The 14,459-nt window shown below is 35.3% G+C and overlaps 2 protein-coding genes across 4 annotated transcripts; both read left to right on the top strand.

The window, feature by feature from the left end:
* The first annotated feature begins 955 nt into the window (after nt 1-955).
* LOC132604122 (deSI-like protein At4g17486) lies at nt 956-6,892 on the top strand. Of its 3 annotated transcripts, none has more exons than XM_060317472.1 (4): nt 956-1,279; nt 3,623-3,909; nt 5,357-5,644; nt 6,316-6,892. In XM_060317472.1, the coding sequence occupies exons 2-4, from the start codon at nt 3,678-3,680 to the stop codon at nt 6,558-6,560; spliced, it is 765 nt and encodes a 254-aa protein (XP_060173455.1). In that variant the 5' UTR covers nt 956-1,279; nt 3,623-3,677; the 3' UTR covers nt 6,561-6,892. The 3 variants fall into 3 exon arrangements, with proteins under 3 accessions (XP_060173455.1, XP_060173456.1, XP_060173457.1); XM_060317473.1 differs by lacking the exon at nt 956-1,279 and adding an exon at nt 1,319-1,474; XM_060317474.1 differs by lacking the exon at nt 956-1,279 and adding an exon at nt 1,544-1,731.
* A 3,197-nt stretch (nt 6,893-10,089) lies between these two features.
* LOC132602559 (acyl-CoA--sterol O-acyltransferase 1-like) lies at nt 10,090-11,668 on the top strand. Its single transcript, XM_060315380.1, has one exon. It carries the CDS (start codon nt 10,385-10,387, stop codon nt 11,384-11,386), a length of 1,002 nt encoding a protein of 333 aa, XP_060171363.1. The 5' UTR covers nt 10,090-10,384; the 3' UTR covers nt 11,387-11,668.
* The last annotated feature ends 2,791 nt before the right edge of the window (nt 11,669-14,459 follow it).

The following is a 14,459-nucleotide window of genomic DNA, read 5'->3' as shown; positions in this document are numbered from 1 at the left end:
AATGTCACATCGATTGTAGAAAATAGTGGAATATAAGGAACAAATATGCTTTTGAGTAGAAAGCAAAACTCTTATGAAGTGAATATATCAATACCATAGTAATAGTAATGGTATACTACTTTGACCTAATGACTGGCCTAGTGACCTACAAATGATTCTCCTACAACCATTATCGTCGTTCTCGGCTACGAAGGTGTTGGCATCCTTATTAAGGTATCTTTCAATGGCTTACAATTTTGTTCTCATCAGAAACTTTTAGTGTCTGATGTAAATATGGAATTTTAGGATAAACTTTACCAATTTTATTTTAAAGAAAAATAGGAAGCTCGGACCTAAAATAGGCCATCGATTTGAATCTACCAAATGATAAGAATGCATAAGGTATAGGTAGAGTTGGGTGAGAAATGAACTATGGAGCATAGTCTTTTCTCGTCCGTCTCCTCTCCGAAGGTTAATAGAAGCCTTTATGCTCACAGATTTCAGCAGCTAACCGAATAGTCATTATTTTCTAATACATATTAGTTTGAATAATAAGAAATTAGCTAGCAAACAACTCTTAAAAATTATTTTCGAACTAATACCACATCTTTAGTTTGGACAAGGAGAGTTAAAAAATTCTTGACCATAATTTTTTAAATAATTTAAATATTTTAATTTATTAACTATTACTATAATTTATAATATTTTTCTCAAATTATTTTAACTATCTTGAAGATTCTATATAGATTGACAATCCGCCCCCACATAAAATAGAACTCATAAAAAATAACAACTGATAGTTGGGGCGTAAAACTTGCGGAAGATAGTGTTTTCGACCATTATTTCTTTCTATTTTATATCCAAAAGTTTCAACCAGTCAAACTATTCTTATTATTTTTTTTTTAATGGAAAACATTTTTCCTTTGTCATCAAACTCATTTTAGGAAAACAGAAGAAAAAAAGAGAGGCAGTGAGAGACTGTGTGGGCGTGTGTGTGTGTCCCCTCACTTCTGTCAGTTTCTGAAATCTTTGGTCTCTCTTCAAATTCCCTCTACTGTTTTTTTTGGGTCTCTCAAATTTTTACTTCTTAGCATAGTGAGCAAAAATTGTACTTCCACTTGTGCTCAAAACAACATTTGCTTGGTCATTTTTTTTTTGTAGTTTAATTTACTGAGTAGTACTTGGATAGGGACACAATTAGCCCCATTTACAGGGGTGGTCTGTCTTTCTCTTGTCTTTACAAAACAATTGTTTGTATGCTAAAAGTTGCTGCCTTTGCAATTTTTTCTAATGCCAATATGTAAGTCTTTCTTCTTTATAAATTTTCTTGATGTTTCTTTAAAAGCTTTATCTTCTTTAAAGTTTGGACTTCTTTAAAGTTTGGATCTTTTTCACCTAATACTTGGCTAAACTTTGTGTTTGTTCAAGAATTGCTTGTAATGTTTTATAAACTGGAACATGTTTCAATCTAGCAGCAAGATCTGATGTAAAAATGGTATTTTTACAAGTTTGAATCTGCTAATTTATCCTAATTGGTCCATTTTTCCTTTTTTCTTTCATTGGGTTTCCATAAATATGCTAATTGTGTGTATAAGGAGAAATTTTTGGTGGTTTCCTTATTTGTGGGAAAAATTAGCATTTCCAAGACATGGGGTTTGGCTGAAAATTTGGAGGAATGAGTTTTTGGTCTAAAGTTTGAATTTTTAAGTACAAGAGTTAGCTCATGATTTCAAGACAATGAATTTGTTTTAGGTAAATGCAATTAGCAGTTAGTTTTTGGTTGACTTGGTAGTCAGCTCAGAATTAAAATTATGTGTGTGTTTGTATAGATGTTGAATTATGTGTGTGTGTTTGTATAGATGTTGAAGTAGTCCTAATTGATTCTGCCTGGCACATCTGAGAGAAAAATAGAATTATGTTTTTTCTATGGATATTGACAATTGCATAGTGATTGCCATTTGATTCAATCTGTTTATTTTCCTTGCTTTTGACTTGGACTGAATCCTCCACCCCCTAGTAAGGATATTATTACTTTTTTTTTGTGACAATTTAGTCTTTTGAAGTCTTTTTGAAACGAGCATTTCTTTTCTCTTGCCATTATCCATTTGTCATTTCTCTTGGCAATTTAGTAGTATCTAAGTTTCATCACTTGAACCAGGAATTTTTCGCTGTCTAAAAAAAGAAGTGGCAAAAGGTTTCTTGTAAAGGTTCCATATATTCTAAGCATAGAGAAATCATAATTAGTAACTTCCCTGATTTTCTGTCGAAACCATTAGCCAGATGGTTATAGCTGAACAAGAGTCAACTCAGTTTCCCTTTCTCAATTAAGTTGAATTTGTAGTAGTAATAGTTTATCTAAAAAATTTATATGTTCACAGTAGTTATAGTAACAAGCAAAACATGTTTTATTATCCTTATATCTTCAACATTGTAACTGCCAGACAATTAGATTGTGCATATATGTTTCTAAATTAGCAAATTTATCCATTAGATTGGCTAATGAACATATATTGTATTTCTCCCTTGAAATTGAACTTTGATTTTTTTGAACTAAAAGTAGATTTAGAAAATAGCCATTATTGGATGCACACTACGGATGATAGTACACATTAGTGGTGCCCCACTCATACATATAGTGGACTTCACTTTGAAGTTGAAAGAGATAGGTATCCTATTTTTATTCTTTTTGTCCCTCTCTTCCTCTTTCTCGCTTCTGCAGATTCATTCTTAATATTCTTCCTAGGAAATTTCCTCACCACATTGATTACAGACATTTACCCTTTTCTGTTGAGCACTTAATCTCTCGTTGAACACTTCAAAGTTAAGAAGTTAGAGTAGCGTCTATTTCACCAGGAAAGCTGCAAAAGTAGATTACTAATGTATATCCTCGAAGGGTCAAGTTGGGTATCACAGACCAGCTAACTTGATAAGTGAAGTGTGCTGTTATCTAAAGAACCATTTTGTACTTTACTGCAAAAAGGGAATATATTTCCCTTTTGCATGATACCTGTTCTCAGCAAGTCAAAACTGCAGTTGAACATTAAGTGCTATGTGCTACCTTGCATGTGATGGTGTTCACGATCTAGTGTGAAGTTGGATAGAGAAAGAAATTGTACTCAAAGTTGTTTAGATCAGGAAAGAAATTCCAGGGTAGCGCAATGTCAGTGTAAGGCCAAAAATTTACATGAATCATTTAAAATTTATTTCCTGGCTACCAGTGCTAAGGCACGTGATGTAGCTTAGTACAATAAACCGATTATGGTATGTTGTTGAATGAGAACTATAACTCACTTGCGAAATCTGAAGGAAGCAGTATGAGTTTTATGAGGTGACAAAAGTTATGTTTCAGCTTGTTTTAGTGATAAATGATGTTTAATGCTTCAAACAATGAAGCAAATGATATGCTCTATGAGTTGCAGAGATAAAGCACATATATTGTAAAGCATGTCACCAATCTTTTTCAGAAATATTGTGATCAAATAGCCAGATTATTGATTTTTCTATGGTTTCAATTTCTCCTTGTCTTGTTCTCTGTTCTTTCTTTACTTGATTTATTCTGATTTTCTCTTTCTTTTATTTCTTTCTTCGATTTTCTGAATTCTTAAAGTTCCTTAAGATTCCTTATGCTTTTTGGTTCATGCAGAGAGCAAGAGGCCAGTGGGCCTTGAGTGAACCTTAATTTCAGTAGTGAAAGGAAAATGACCTCAAAACCAAAGAAAGGATGGAAATCAATTTCGTCTCTCCACTTGAAGAACAAATCAGCATCCTTGAAAAACAAATCAGCATCACATTTTTGTTTGCTCCCCAAAGCAAAGTCAGATCGATATGGTCCTGGTGACACACCTGTTTATCTCAATGTGTATGACTTGACTCCTATGAATGGCTATGTATATTGGGCTGGCCTTGGTATCTTTCATTCTGGTGTGGAAGGTATAGTCTTTTTAGATTTTCCATCTTTACTTCTTTTTTGTTATTCACTGCTATTTGTGTTGCAATTCACCTATGCAATGTCCATTTTTGTTTTCGACATGTTGCTCCTATTTTTGTAGATACAGTTCTTTGGGGGGTTTTGCTTTATATATTGCTTTTTCTAGTTCAGTTTGATCAGATCTACTGCAGTATGTTTCATCACCTGATGAATACTTTGTCTATATTGACTTGTGTTTTAGCTAAAATGAGATAATTAGCTTAAAATCTTGTGTTCAGACTTATATCTTGGATAGATCCATGTACAATCCTACTTGTAAATGTGATTTACTTATTCAAGAGTAGATAAATGCATCTATTTAGTATTGGTGTAACATAAGTCAAGTTTGTTCTCCGTTCGTTGGTTTAAACTTAAAAATGTAGCGATCCAGGAGTCATTATGGATTCTGGTTCCTCTCAATACATCTCAGGGTGTTCTCAGAAATTTCCCACGGTGTTGCTGCTATACTTATAGAACACTCACTTATTTCCCCCTAAATGTTTGATGTTACCTGGTTACATTTTCTACAAGTTCTTCGGCGAGTCCAAAGAACTCTCAATATTTTCTTATAAGTTGTATTGGTTCGAGAGAGGAACTTCAAAAAGACTATACTTTTGCTGCCAAGAGAGATTCCTCTGAACCAAATCATGAATACATTGGGAACTATCTTATTGTTGTTGAATACCTAACCAGTCTAAATGCATGTTTCTTCCTTGATTTGTATGATCATGTCAGTTTCTTCTTGTGTTTCTTGATAGGAGATTTTATTGGTGTTGATAGTTTTTCCACTAAAGATAAGCTTTTGATGACTTCCGGTTGAAAAATAATATCTTGAGTCCAACATGTAGAAAAAAAAAAGGGCAGCCCGGTGCACAAAGCATCCCGCATTAGTAGGGCCGCACCTCAAGGGGTGTGATGTAGGCAGCCTACCCTAATGCAAGCATTAGTGGCTGCTTGCACGGCTCGAACCCGTGACCTATAGGTCACATGGAGACAACTTTACCATTGCTCCAAGGCTCCCTTCAATGGTCTTGAATTTGGGTGATCGGAAAGTTATGGAGTGTGTAAGAGATATATTAGTTTCCCCATTTTTGTTGTTCCAAATTCGTTCATTTATTTAGAAGATAGACATATTAGTTTTCCCCTTTGTGCATCTAATATTTGACTCCTATATTGGTTCTAATCCCCTGGAGAAAGCCTTATGTGGGACACTAAATATTCCGATAGAGGAATTCCAAAGATGTGTTAACCGACCGTTGCATCTTAATACTAGTTTTATGAGAACTAGTAAGCCATGTGTGAAACTTGACATGGAAAAAGGAGAACTACAAGTGGATCTGCTACCTGAATTAGTTACATTTGGCACCTGATATTTTTGTACTTTCAGTTAATCTGGCCTATACTTTATAGTTCACGGTGTAGAATATGCATTTGGAGCTCATGACTATCCAAGCAGTGGCGTATTTGAAGTTGAACCTCGGCAATGCCCAGGGTTCAAGTTTAGGAAATCGATCTTCATTGGGGCTACAAAGTTGGATCCGTGTCAGGTTAGAGAGTTTATCGAACGTCAAGCTGCTAGCTATAATGGTGACACGTATCACTTGATTGTGAAGAACTGCAACCATTTCTGCAACGATCTATGCTACAAGCTGACTGGCAAAAAGATTCCAAAGTGGGTAAACCGACTTGCAAAATTAGGTATTCCTCTGTCATTCCACCTCTCTTTAATTAGCAACAACTATAATTGATACTTAAGATATGATATCCACTGAATGTACTTAGGGACTACGCTCCTGAATAGAGGCGGATCAATCTTTAAGGAATCTGTTGTATTTTTTAAAATAATGGGTTCAGACCAGCTAGTTGTTGCAATTTTAGTAAGTTTTTACATATAAAGTTATGTTTCGCAGCGAAAGTACTGGGTGCTTGAATGCTACACCGCTGCTCCTTAAGACCGTTCTTGTAGAAGTGTTCTTTTTTTTTTTTTGATAAGGTTTCTTGCAGAAGTGTTTGTCATATAACAACCAACTGCATGTAGTTATTTATATTTATACTTAGTATGAGCTTTTTTTGGGGAATCGAACCCCCACCAACTAGGTGAAAGAAAGTTTAGGTAGCCATGAACCGGGCTACTATGATTACCCTACTTAGTATGAGTTAATATATCAGAAAAGAGGATTGGAACATTCTTGAGCGTGTTAATCTTTTTACGTACATCAGAGGTAAAAGTTAAATTCAAAAACAGAATTCGTTATTGGTAAAGTTAAATTCAAAAACAGAATTCGGGATTGGTTATCTCATGTTTTTCGAGCTTATTAAGGATTTCGTATGTTATGCTTCATTTTTTTCTTTTTTTTCCATGCATGCAGGTTCGTCATTCAACTTCATGCTACCCGAGTCACTGAAAGTTGCTGCCGTGGAACATGACCCTAGTGGCCCGGAATATGATAGTGAGAAAAGAAGGCTGAGAAGTGCTTTCAGCTGTCTTTCTTCAATCTCAACAAGACAAAGGCAGTTATCGACATCTTCGTTATTTCTACAATCGCCTTTGAAAGGATGCTTACCATCTTGGGAGTTAAGAAAGTCTAGCAACAGGTCTCTGAAGGAAAGGTAAGATAATGGACACTTTCAATCCCATTTTCTTGGAATCTGTTTAACAGAAATGTTATGAAGGTCATTTCCATGCATTCTTCTTGGGAAAAATGAAAAACCAATCAGAGTGACATGCTCTAGGAAGGGGTAGTTTTTGTAACATGACATTTCAGTGTATGTAATATGGTTTTTCCTTATTTGATTGCTTCATTTTGAGCAAGTTTGTCCTACTTAGAAGTTGAAGCAGAGTTGTTGGATCAAGATTCAAGATGAATAGAGATGCTTCTGGGACTAGTTTCTGATAATATGAATTCAAGTTGGTTTTATTTGTATATAATGAAGAAGTTAGTGGAATTTAAGCAGTAATTAGTTTTAAAGATTCTTTCAAACTAAGTCTACAGGGACCAGGTTGACCCATGAAAAACAGTAGAAATAGCGCCCACCGACCACTTTTCGATTCTATCTTTGAAAAATAGCCATAATATGGAGTTTCAAGTTTCACATATAGGAACAATAAGTTCTGCATGTGAACTTTGAAACTTCATGACAATGGTTATTTTTTAATTATAGGGATTGAAAAGTGACCCATAGGTCACGGGCTCAAATAGCAGGCCTGGGCTGGTCCATGATTGTTCAGCCGATGGACTCTCGCCCGAACCAGACCCGAATACTATTATTTGTTATTCAGTTTATATTTAATTAATTTGTAATATGACAATTTATTTTGTTTGCATATCAATTTAAACATCTCAAGTTTGGCAATGACAAAGAAGAAAAAAAAAAGGCGCTACAGTTTACAATGGGACAAAATGTTTGAAGGTCCATGTAGTGGAATCCAATAGGCAAAGCTCGATTGTTCTTTCAAGTTTAAAGCTCATTCGAGAGTTAATTCAATCATAAAATCATCATTTAATGCATGCTAAAGCCTGAACTTGGTATCTCAGCAACTGGTTTAGAATTCATAATTGTACAGTTAGCTTCCAAGGACCATTGGAATAAATGAAAAAAATGAAGTTAGGTCTGCTCATTAAAGTTTTACGTTGGTATAGTTGGCGCAGTTATTATTAACTTCGAAAAGCCCGACATTATTAACCATATTGTAGGTTAGTATAAAGAATTTTTATAATATCAAATCACTCAAAATATATTTATCGGTAAGTTTATAATGTGAATTTTGTAATCTTGAAAAAATGATAATTTACCTGCTACAACATTTAGAAGCAAAGGCACAGGCTTAGATAGAGTTAGAATTTTTACTTTACGTGCTTTTGACCACACTCCTTTTTAGAGAAAAGGACAAAAATGGTCCCTTAACTATGATAGTAGGTTCAAAATAGTCCCTTAATTATGCACTTAACGGTTTTAGTCCTTTAAGTTTGTTACAAGATAACAAAAATGGTCCCTTAACTATGAGAGTAGGTTCAAAATAGTCCCTTAACTATGCACTTAACGGTTTTGGCCCTTTAAGTTTGCCATAAGTTGACAAAATGGTCCCTTAACTATGAGGGTTGGTTAAAAATAGTCCCTTAAGTATGCATTTAACGGTTTTGTTCCTTAAGTTCACCAAAAGTTAACAGTTTTAGTCTCCGACAAACTATTCATCGAACTCTGTTCGTTAGATTTGACTAGAACTGTAAAAAAAAAGGGAAAAATTAGCGAGAACTCACATCTAGAGGTACACATTATTAAAGAAATGGTCAAATACCTCGGGACAAAATTGACGGACGTCAGTCGGTTATAGGAAAAAACCTACAGACTTGATAATGTCAGAAAATGGTGTCTCGAAACACAAAGACCGACGGACTCTATCGATTAAAACTGAGGGAATCCATCGACTAAATAAAATACACTAGACTTTAGAAATAAATTAGAAATAGCAGAAACTAAAAAGTTATCACTACCAAAAACAAGCGAAAAAAATGATGGACGGAAATCGATGGATAAAATCGAAGGACACTATTTTTTTATTTAAATTTTTATTGTTTTTTACGAAAACCAACGGAAGTCCATCGGTTATTTTTGAGAAAAAATGCGCGGAAACTATTTAAAAAAAAAAAAAAGAATCATTACACTGGAAGTATTTAGTTTTCTCTAGTTTTCAGTAAAAACGAATCTAGTGTATTTTACTTAGCGAATGGACTCGCTCGATTTTAATCGACAGAATTCGTCGGTCTTTGTGCTCAGAGACACTATTTTTTGACATTATCAAGTCTGTAGGTTTTTCCTCAGTTTTTTCCTATAACCGACTAACGTCCGTCAGTTTTGTCCCGAGTTATTTGACCGATCTAGAGTTCTCACTAATTTTTCCCTTTTTTTCATAGTTCTCGTCAAATCTAATAAATAGAGTTCGATGAATATTTTGTCGAGACTAAAACTGTCAACTTATGGCAAACTTAAAGGACCAAAACCGTTAAGTGCATAGTTAAGGGACTATTTTAAACCTACTCTCATAGTTAAGGGACCGTTTTTGTTAACTTGTAACAAACTTAAAGGACTAAAACCGTTAAGTGCATAGTTAAGGGACTATTGTAAACCTACTATCATAGTTAAGGGACCATTTTTGTCCTTTTCTCCTCCTTTTTACGTATTAGATTCTGACTGGATTGTTTATACATATTAAATAAGTTTTTAATACAAATATATGATTTGAGTCAAAAGCTACTAAATTCCGCCAAATTCTTAGCGACAATAGTGGCCCATGCTTGATGGTGTAAAACTTCCGCACATTGACGGTCTGTGTGTGTGTTTATATATATATATATATATATATATCCCACCTTTTTTCTTTTCAAACTAATTTGTTATTCAGTTTATATTTAAATAATATGTAATAGGACGCTTTATTTTGTTTGCATGTCAATTTAAACATCTCAAGTTTGGCAATGCCAACAAAAAGAAAAACGCTACAGTTTACAATGGGACAAAATGTTTAAAGGTCCAATTTAGTGGAATCCAATAGGCAAAGATCGATTGTTATTTCAAGTTAAAGCTCATTAAGAGTCAATTATATCATAAAATCATAATTTAACACGTGCTAAAGCCTGAACTTGGTTTCTCTGCATACTGGTTTAAAATTCATAATAGTAAAGTCAGCTTCCAAAAATGCGATGGACCATTGGAATAAATGAAAAAAAATTGAGTTCGGTCAGCTCTTTAAAGATTTGCCTTGGTACAGTTAGCGCAGTCATTATTAGCTTTGAAAGTGTAGACATTATTAACTACTCCTATACTGTAATCAGTGTAAATAAATTGTTATACTATTAGGTCACTTAAAGGATATCTACAGTTAAATTTCTTTAAAATTTGAGATTTATAATCTTAAAAATATGACTCTACCAGCTATAACAAGTGAAAATGACCTCATGACAGAGCCGGAACAAGACTTTTTAGTTTATGTTGTTTTTTTTATCACAATCCTTTTTGCATACTGAGGTCTAAAGAGATTTTTTATACACATTAAATAAATTTTAATATAAATACAAAATTTGAACTAAGGCTACTAAATTCTGCCAAATTTGTAGCTATAATAGTGCCTTTGTCACTCGCCTAGAATAGTTTGAACTTTGAAGGGGAGGTTGTTCCACCTTTTTTCTTTTCAGACTAAATTATTGCGGCGGACCCTTAAGCTAATTGAATGCCTATCTACTGCTAGTTCTGTTCCACTATCTATTGTTATTGCTCTTGCCAGTGTGACAGCCTCTACATATGTATATGGGCACTTTCATTTTTAGGCGTGGGCAGTTAGTAACATTAAGGATGTGTGTAATCGTTGCTAGCTAGGGCACTTCAAGTAAAGTTCTCCAAATCAGGAAGTGTAAAAGAGCCAAAAGGGGAAAATAAACCATAATGGAACACAACAAGTTGATGATTATCAGCTTCTTGGAAAATCCTTTGCTTGTTTTTTTCTTACTACTTTTAGCACTAAATTACTCTTATTTCATTGTTTCAAAGCTACCAAAAGGTATCCCAAGAATACTTGCTCTTGCACCAGCTTTCTACCTTTTGTATCTTTTCCCTTGGTGCTTCTCATCTGCATTAATCAGAGGTATTTTGTCTTTCTTCATAACTTGGATTACTTCTTTCAAACTCATCCTTTTTTGTTTCAATAGAGGCCCTCTTTCACAATGCAAAAACCCCATTGACTTTATACTCATTTCCATTTTCCCACTCAAAATTCCGAGGGAGGTCAGTCAGAAATATGAGATTTCCAATGGAAAGTCCGTCAGAAAAGCTTCTGACAAGCCAATTAGTGACGGAAAAATTCCAAGAGATGTTCGGGAGAAATATGGGATTTCCAATGGAAAGTCTGTCGGAAAAGCTTCTGACAAGCCAATTTCCAACGGATCTCCAAATTCACTTGTTCTTAGTAGTAATAGTATATATGCAAGGTATGAGGTGGAAGAGATTTTTAAGCAGCCATATTTGGCTACATCTTTTCAAGATTTCTGGGGGAGGAGATGGAATCGATACTCGTCGAAAATGTTGAGGTTAACTATCTATGATCCAACTAATGAAGCCCTCAAGAATCTGAGTTTTGTTGGTAAAAATACAGCAAGAGTATTGGCAATTGTGAACACATTTGTCGTATCAGCTATAATGCATGAGCTCATGTTTTACTACATTACATGTGGTTTATGTTTAAAACCAACATGTGAAGTGATGTGGTTCTTTATATTGCAAGGAATTTGCATCTCTTTTGAAAGAGTGTTCCAGGCAAAGAATTGGATTATTATGGATCCAAGAGTTTCTATACTACTCAAACGGATCTTCATTGTTTTTTCTTTCTACTTTTTGCTAGTTTTACCAGTGATGAGGGAAGGAAATAATACATGTGAAATCACCAAATGATAGATGGGACTTGTACAAAAGGCTCAGTGAGTGGTACTGTCTGACCCTCCTTGCACGGTGCATCAATCACATGTCTTACATTGCTACGTCGTTGCAAACTTTGAGAATTGACGGATAGATCCCGGGGAGTTTAGAAAAAGAGTTTAGTTTAATTATATGTTGAGGTTTCTATTTTTACTTTGGTCTTATCCCTCACTAACATGTTCTGAAGAGGTATATGTATTGAGCTAGTTGCTCATATTGAGCATATTATTTAATGGAAATTTATTAGCTCTTCCTTAACTTCGTTTCTTTACTGAAATCTACTTTCAGGGACAGATTTACCTTAGATCAAGTGTGTCATAAGATATTACTTCGTCAAAAAATTTACAATTCGGTAATTCAAAGCACTTTACCCTTTTTGGTGTGTCAATTTTACGTGCATTCAAACTAATCGCGCAATGAACTTTGAGATTGTGGTTGAATATATAAACTGACAAAAAGAAGGATAATATGTACTCCCTCATACTCCCTCTTTTCACTTTTACTTGTCCAGTATTTTAAAAATAGATTTTCACTTTTACTTGTCACTCTTAGCATATCAAGAAAAGACAATTTCGTTTTTCCTGTTTTACCCAAAGTATTAAATACTCACTTCAAATCATTCTTTAAATCCAATAAAAATATGCACCAATTAATATGGGTATATTAGTAAATTACGCACTTCATTTATTATTTTTTAAGGGTGTGCAAAGAAAAAAATGAACAAGTAAAAGTGAACGGAGAGAGTATAATACAGGATAAGAGGAAGTTCTCCCAATACCAGAGAGACACTTCACAGAGTGTGATACTAATGGTTCTCTGCCCGCAACCTCAGCTCCTACTTCGAATGATAGAACGATTCGAAAGGGGCATACGTACGGCTTTGACTAAACGACTAACTAAGGCTAACGAAATAACAGAATCGGAAGCAGACGTAATCGAAAGAAAGCTTGGACCGAATGGAAGGGGCTTGCTGTCAGGGTTCTCCCTGTATTGTATTAGCGAGAGGCGGAACCCTTCTTTCTTAATCAGACGATTTCTCTCCTATCATGTATGATTGATCAAAGTCTGGCCATACAGGATAAGAGAAACACACATGTAAACATCAAGTTATGGACTTGAAAACGGCCAGCCTTAAATTGGTTAAGGACCCTCTCCCCCCTTATTTATTTCTTTTGTCTATGCTAGCTGGTGATAACAAACGTGTGCAACTATGTATGAACATGCCAAGAACATTAATAAAATTAAGCGTAATTTTTAAAAAAGAAACCGCATACAGAAGACATTAGACACCTGGAACTGGAAGAATAAAAAATTTCACTAATTTGAGTTGGAGATGAAATGCTTGCAAGTTCTAGACCTTCATCTTGTTGCGGTCAATACCCTTGATAACAATAAAAACAACTGTAGCGACCCGTTTGGTCATTATAGTTTTTTCAGTATTTTTTACCTTTCCTGAGTTTGTTTAGCTCACGTTTGATCCGAGGGGACACCATTGACACGCTTCCCGAGGTATTCCGATGGGATTTGGGAGACTTTTTGGAAAATTTGGGCTTAAAGCGAAAAAGAGTTGACTCAAAGTTGACTTTTGGGTAAACAGACCTTTTTCGAGAATCCGTCGATTCCAAGAGGTCCAGATGGTCTTTTAGAACTTGTCCGTATATTCGGTGCGGTTCCCAATGCACTCGGGTGCATTTTGGGACTTGGGTTGGAAAGTTGATGTTGAGGTATCGAGGGTTGACTCAGTCAACGAGACCTCCGTTGGGAATTCCGAGGCTACGAATGCGTTCGTAGCGTGTTTTTATGTGTGTTGCGTATGTGGTATGCGAGCAAATGGCCTCGGGTGATAGTCAGGATTTTAGGTCGAGATTATGATTATTTTGGGGAAATCTGGTTCTGGTGCCCGCTATAGCGGCACCAGTACCGCATCAGCGACACCGCTATAGCGGTTGACTTGACGCCACAGCGGCCAAGTGCAAATGTTGGCCGATCGCCGCATCGGTCTGAGTGGTCGTCGAGGCCGGGCCGCTGCAGCGGTTCCGTTGCCGCAGAAGCGGTATCAAGCTGATTATTTCATTAACTGAGTATTAAAAGCCCTAAGTCCCTCATTCTTATTATTTTGATTTTAAGAGTTTTTCAGAGCTTTTCAAGGTGATTCTTGGGGGAAACTCTTTGAGGTAAGTTCTTCTATTCTCTTTGCTATTCCATGATTTCATTTCCACCTTAGGATTCCATTAACATGCTAGTTCCTTAAGGGTTTGATGATTAAAAGAGGGTTCCATGAGTTCTTCTAATTCTTGATATATTGATTGGGTTAGCTTCATTAAGCATAGAATTGATGACTAGAACCTATAATTGCATGATTTCTTCCTAATTAGAGGCTAAATTATGGGATTGGAGGTTAGGGTTTATACTCAAATTTGGGGGTTTTGCCTAGAATTCGAATTTGAGTAAATTGTTGGTTCTTCTAGCTTGATATTGATGGGAATTGATCACTTAGAGCTTTAATTTCATGTTGAGACCTTTAGATTCCTAATTTCACCTTTCTAGTTCATAAACCCTATTCCATAGGTTGGGAATTTGGGTCTTGAATAGAAGTAGGGTTTGAATGATGTTCTTCTTGATTCTAATTCCATGATTCAAATATGTTAGACTTTCATTATCTAGAGGCTCAAAGGAAAGGGAAGACTAAGGAGTGATTGTTGGAGACTTTGTTGTTCGGCATTCCAGGTAGGTTATGATGAGACTTCGATTAGCGAAGCGTATGTTTAGATGATATTGTCGGAGAATGCATGTAAGCCTTCGGGTACGAAGTTTGAGATGGATATTATCTTAGGTTGGGCCTTGTTGTATGATTTGGGGCTAAGCACCCCGTTGTGTTGTTGAATCATCTTGATCTATTTATTTGTTGGTTCGTTGACACGTTGAGACATTGGTAATTGTGGCTAGTGATATATCATGGATTTGATATTACGGTACTTACTCGTTCGATACTGAGATGAGAATGGTGATTCGTTGTAGATTATTGTGTAGCCTTATTGTTGACGTTACT

The sequence above is a fragment of the Lycium barbarum genome, chromosome 7 (assembly GCF_019175385.1).
Source record: "Lycium barbarum isolate Lr01 chromosome 7, ASM1917538v2, whole genome shotgun sequence".
NCBI classification, from domain to species: Eukaryota; Viridiplantae; Streptophyta; class Magnoliopsida; order Solanales; family Solanaceae; genus Lycium; species Lycium barbarum.
This window is presented reverse-complemented; position numbering and strand designations above follow the sequence as displayed.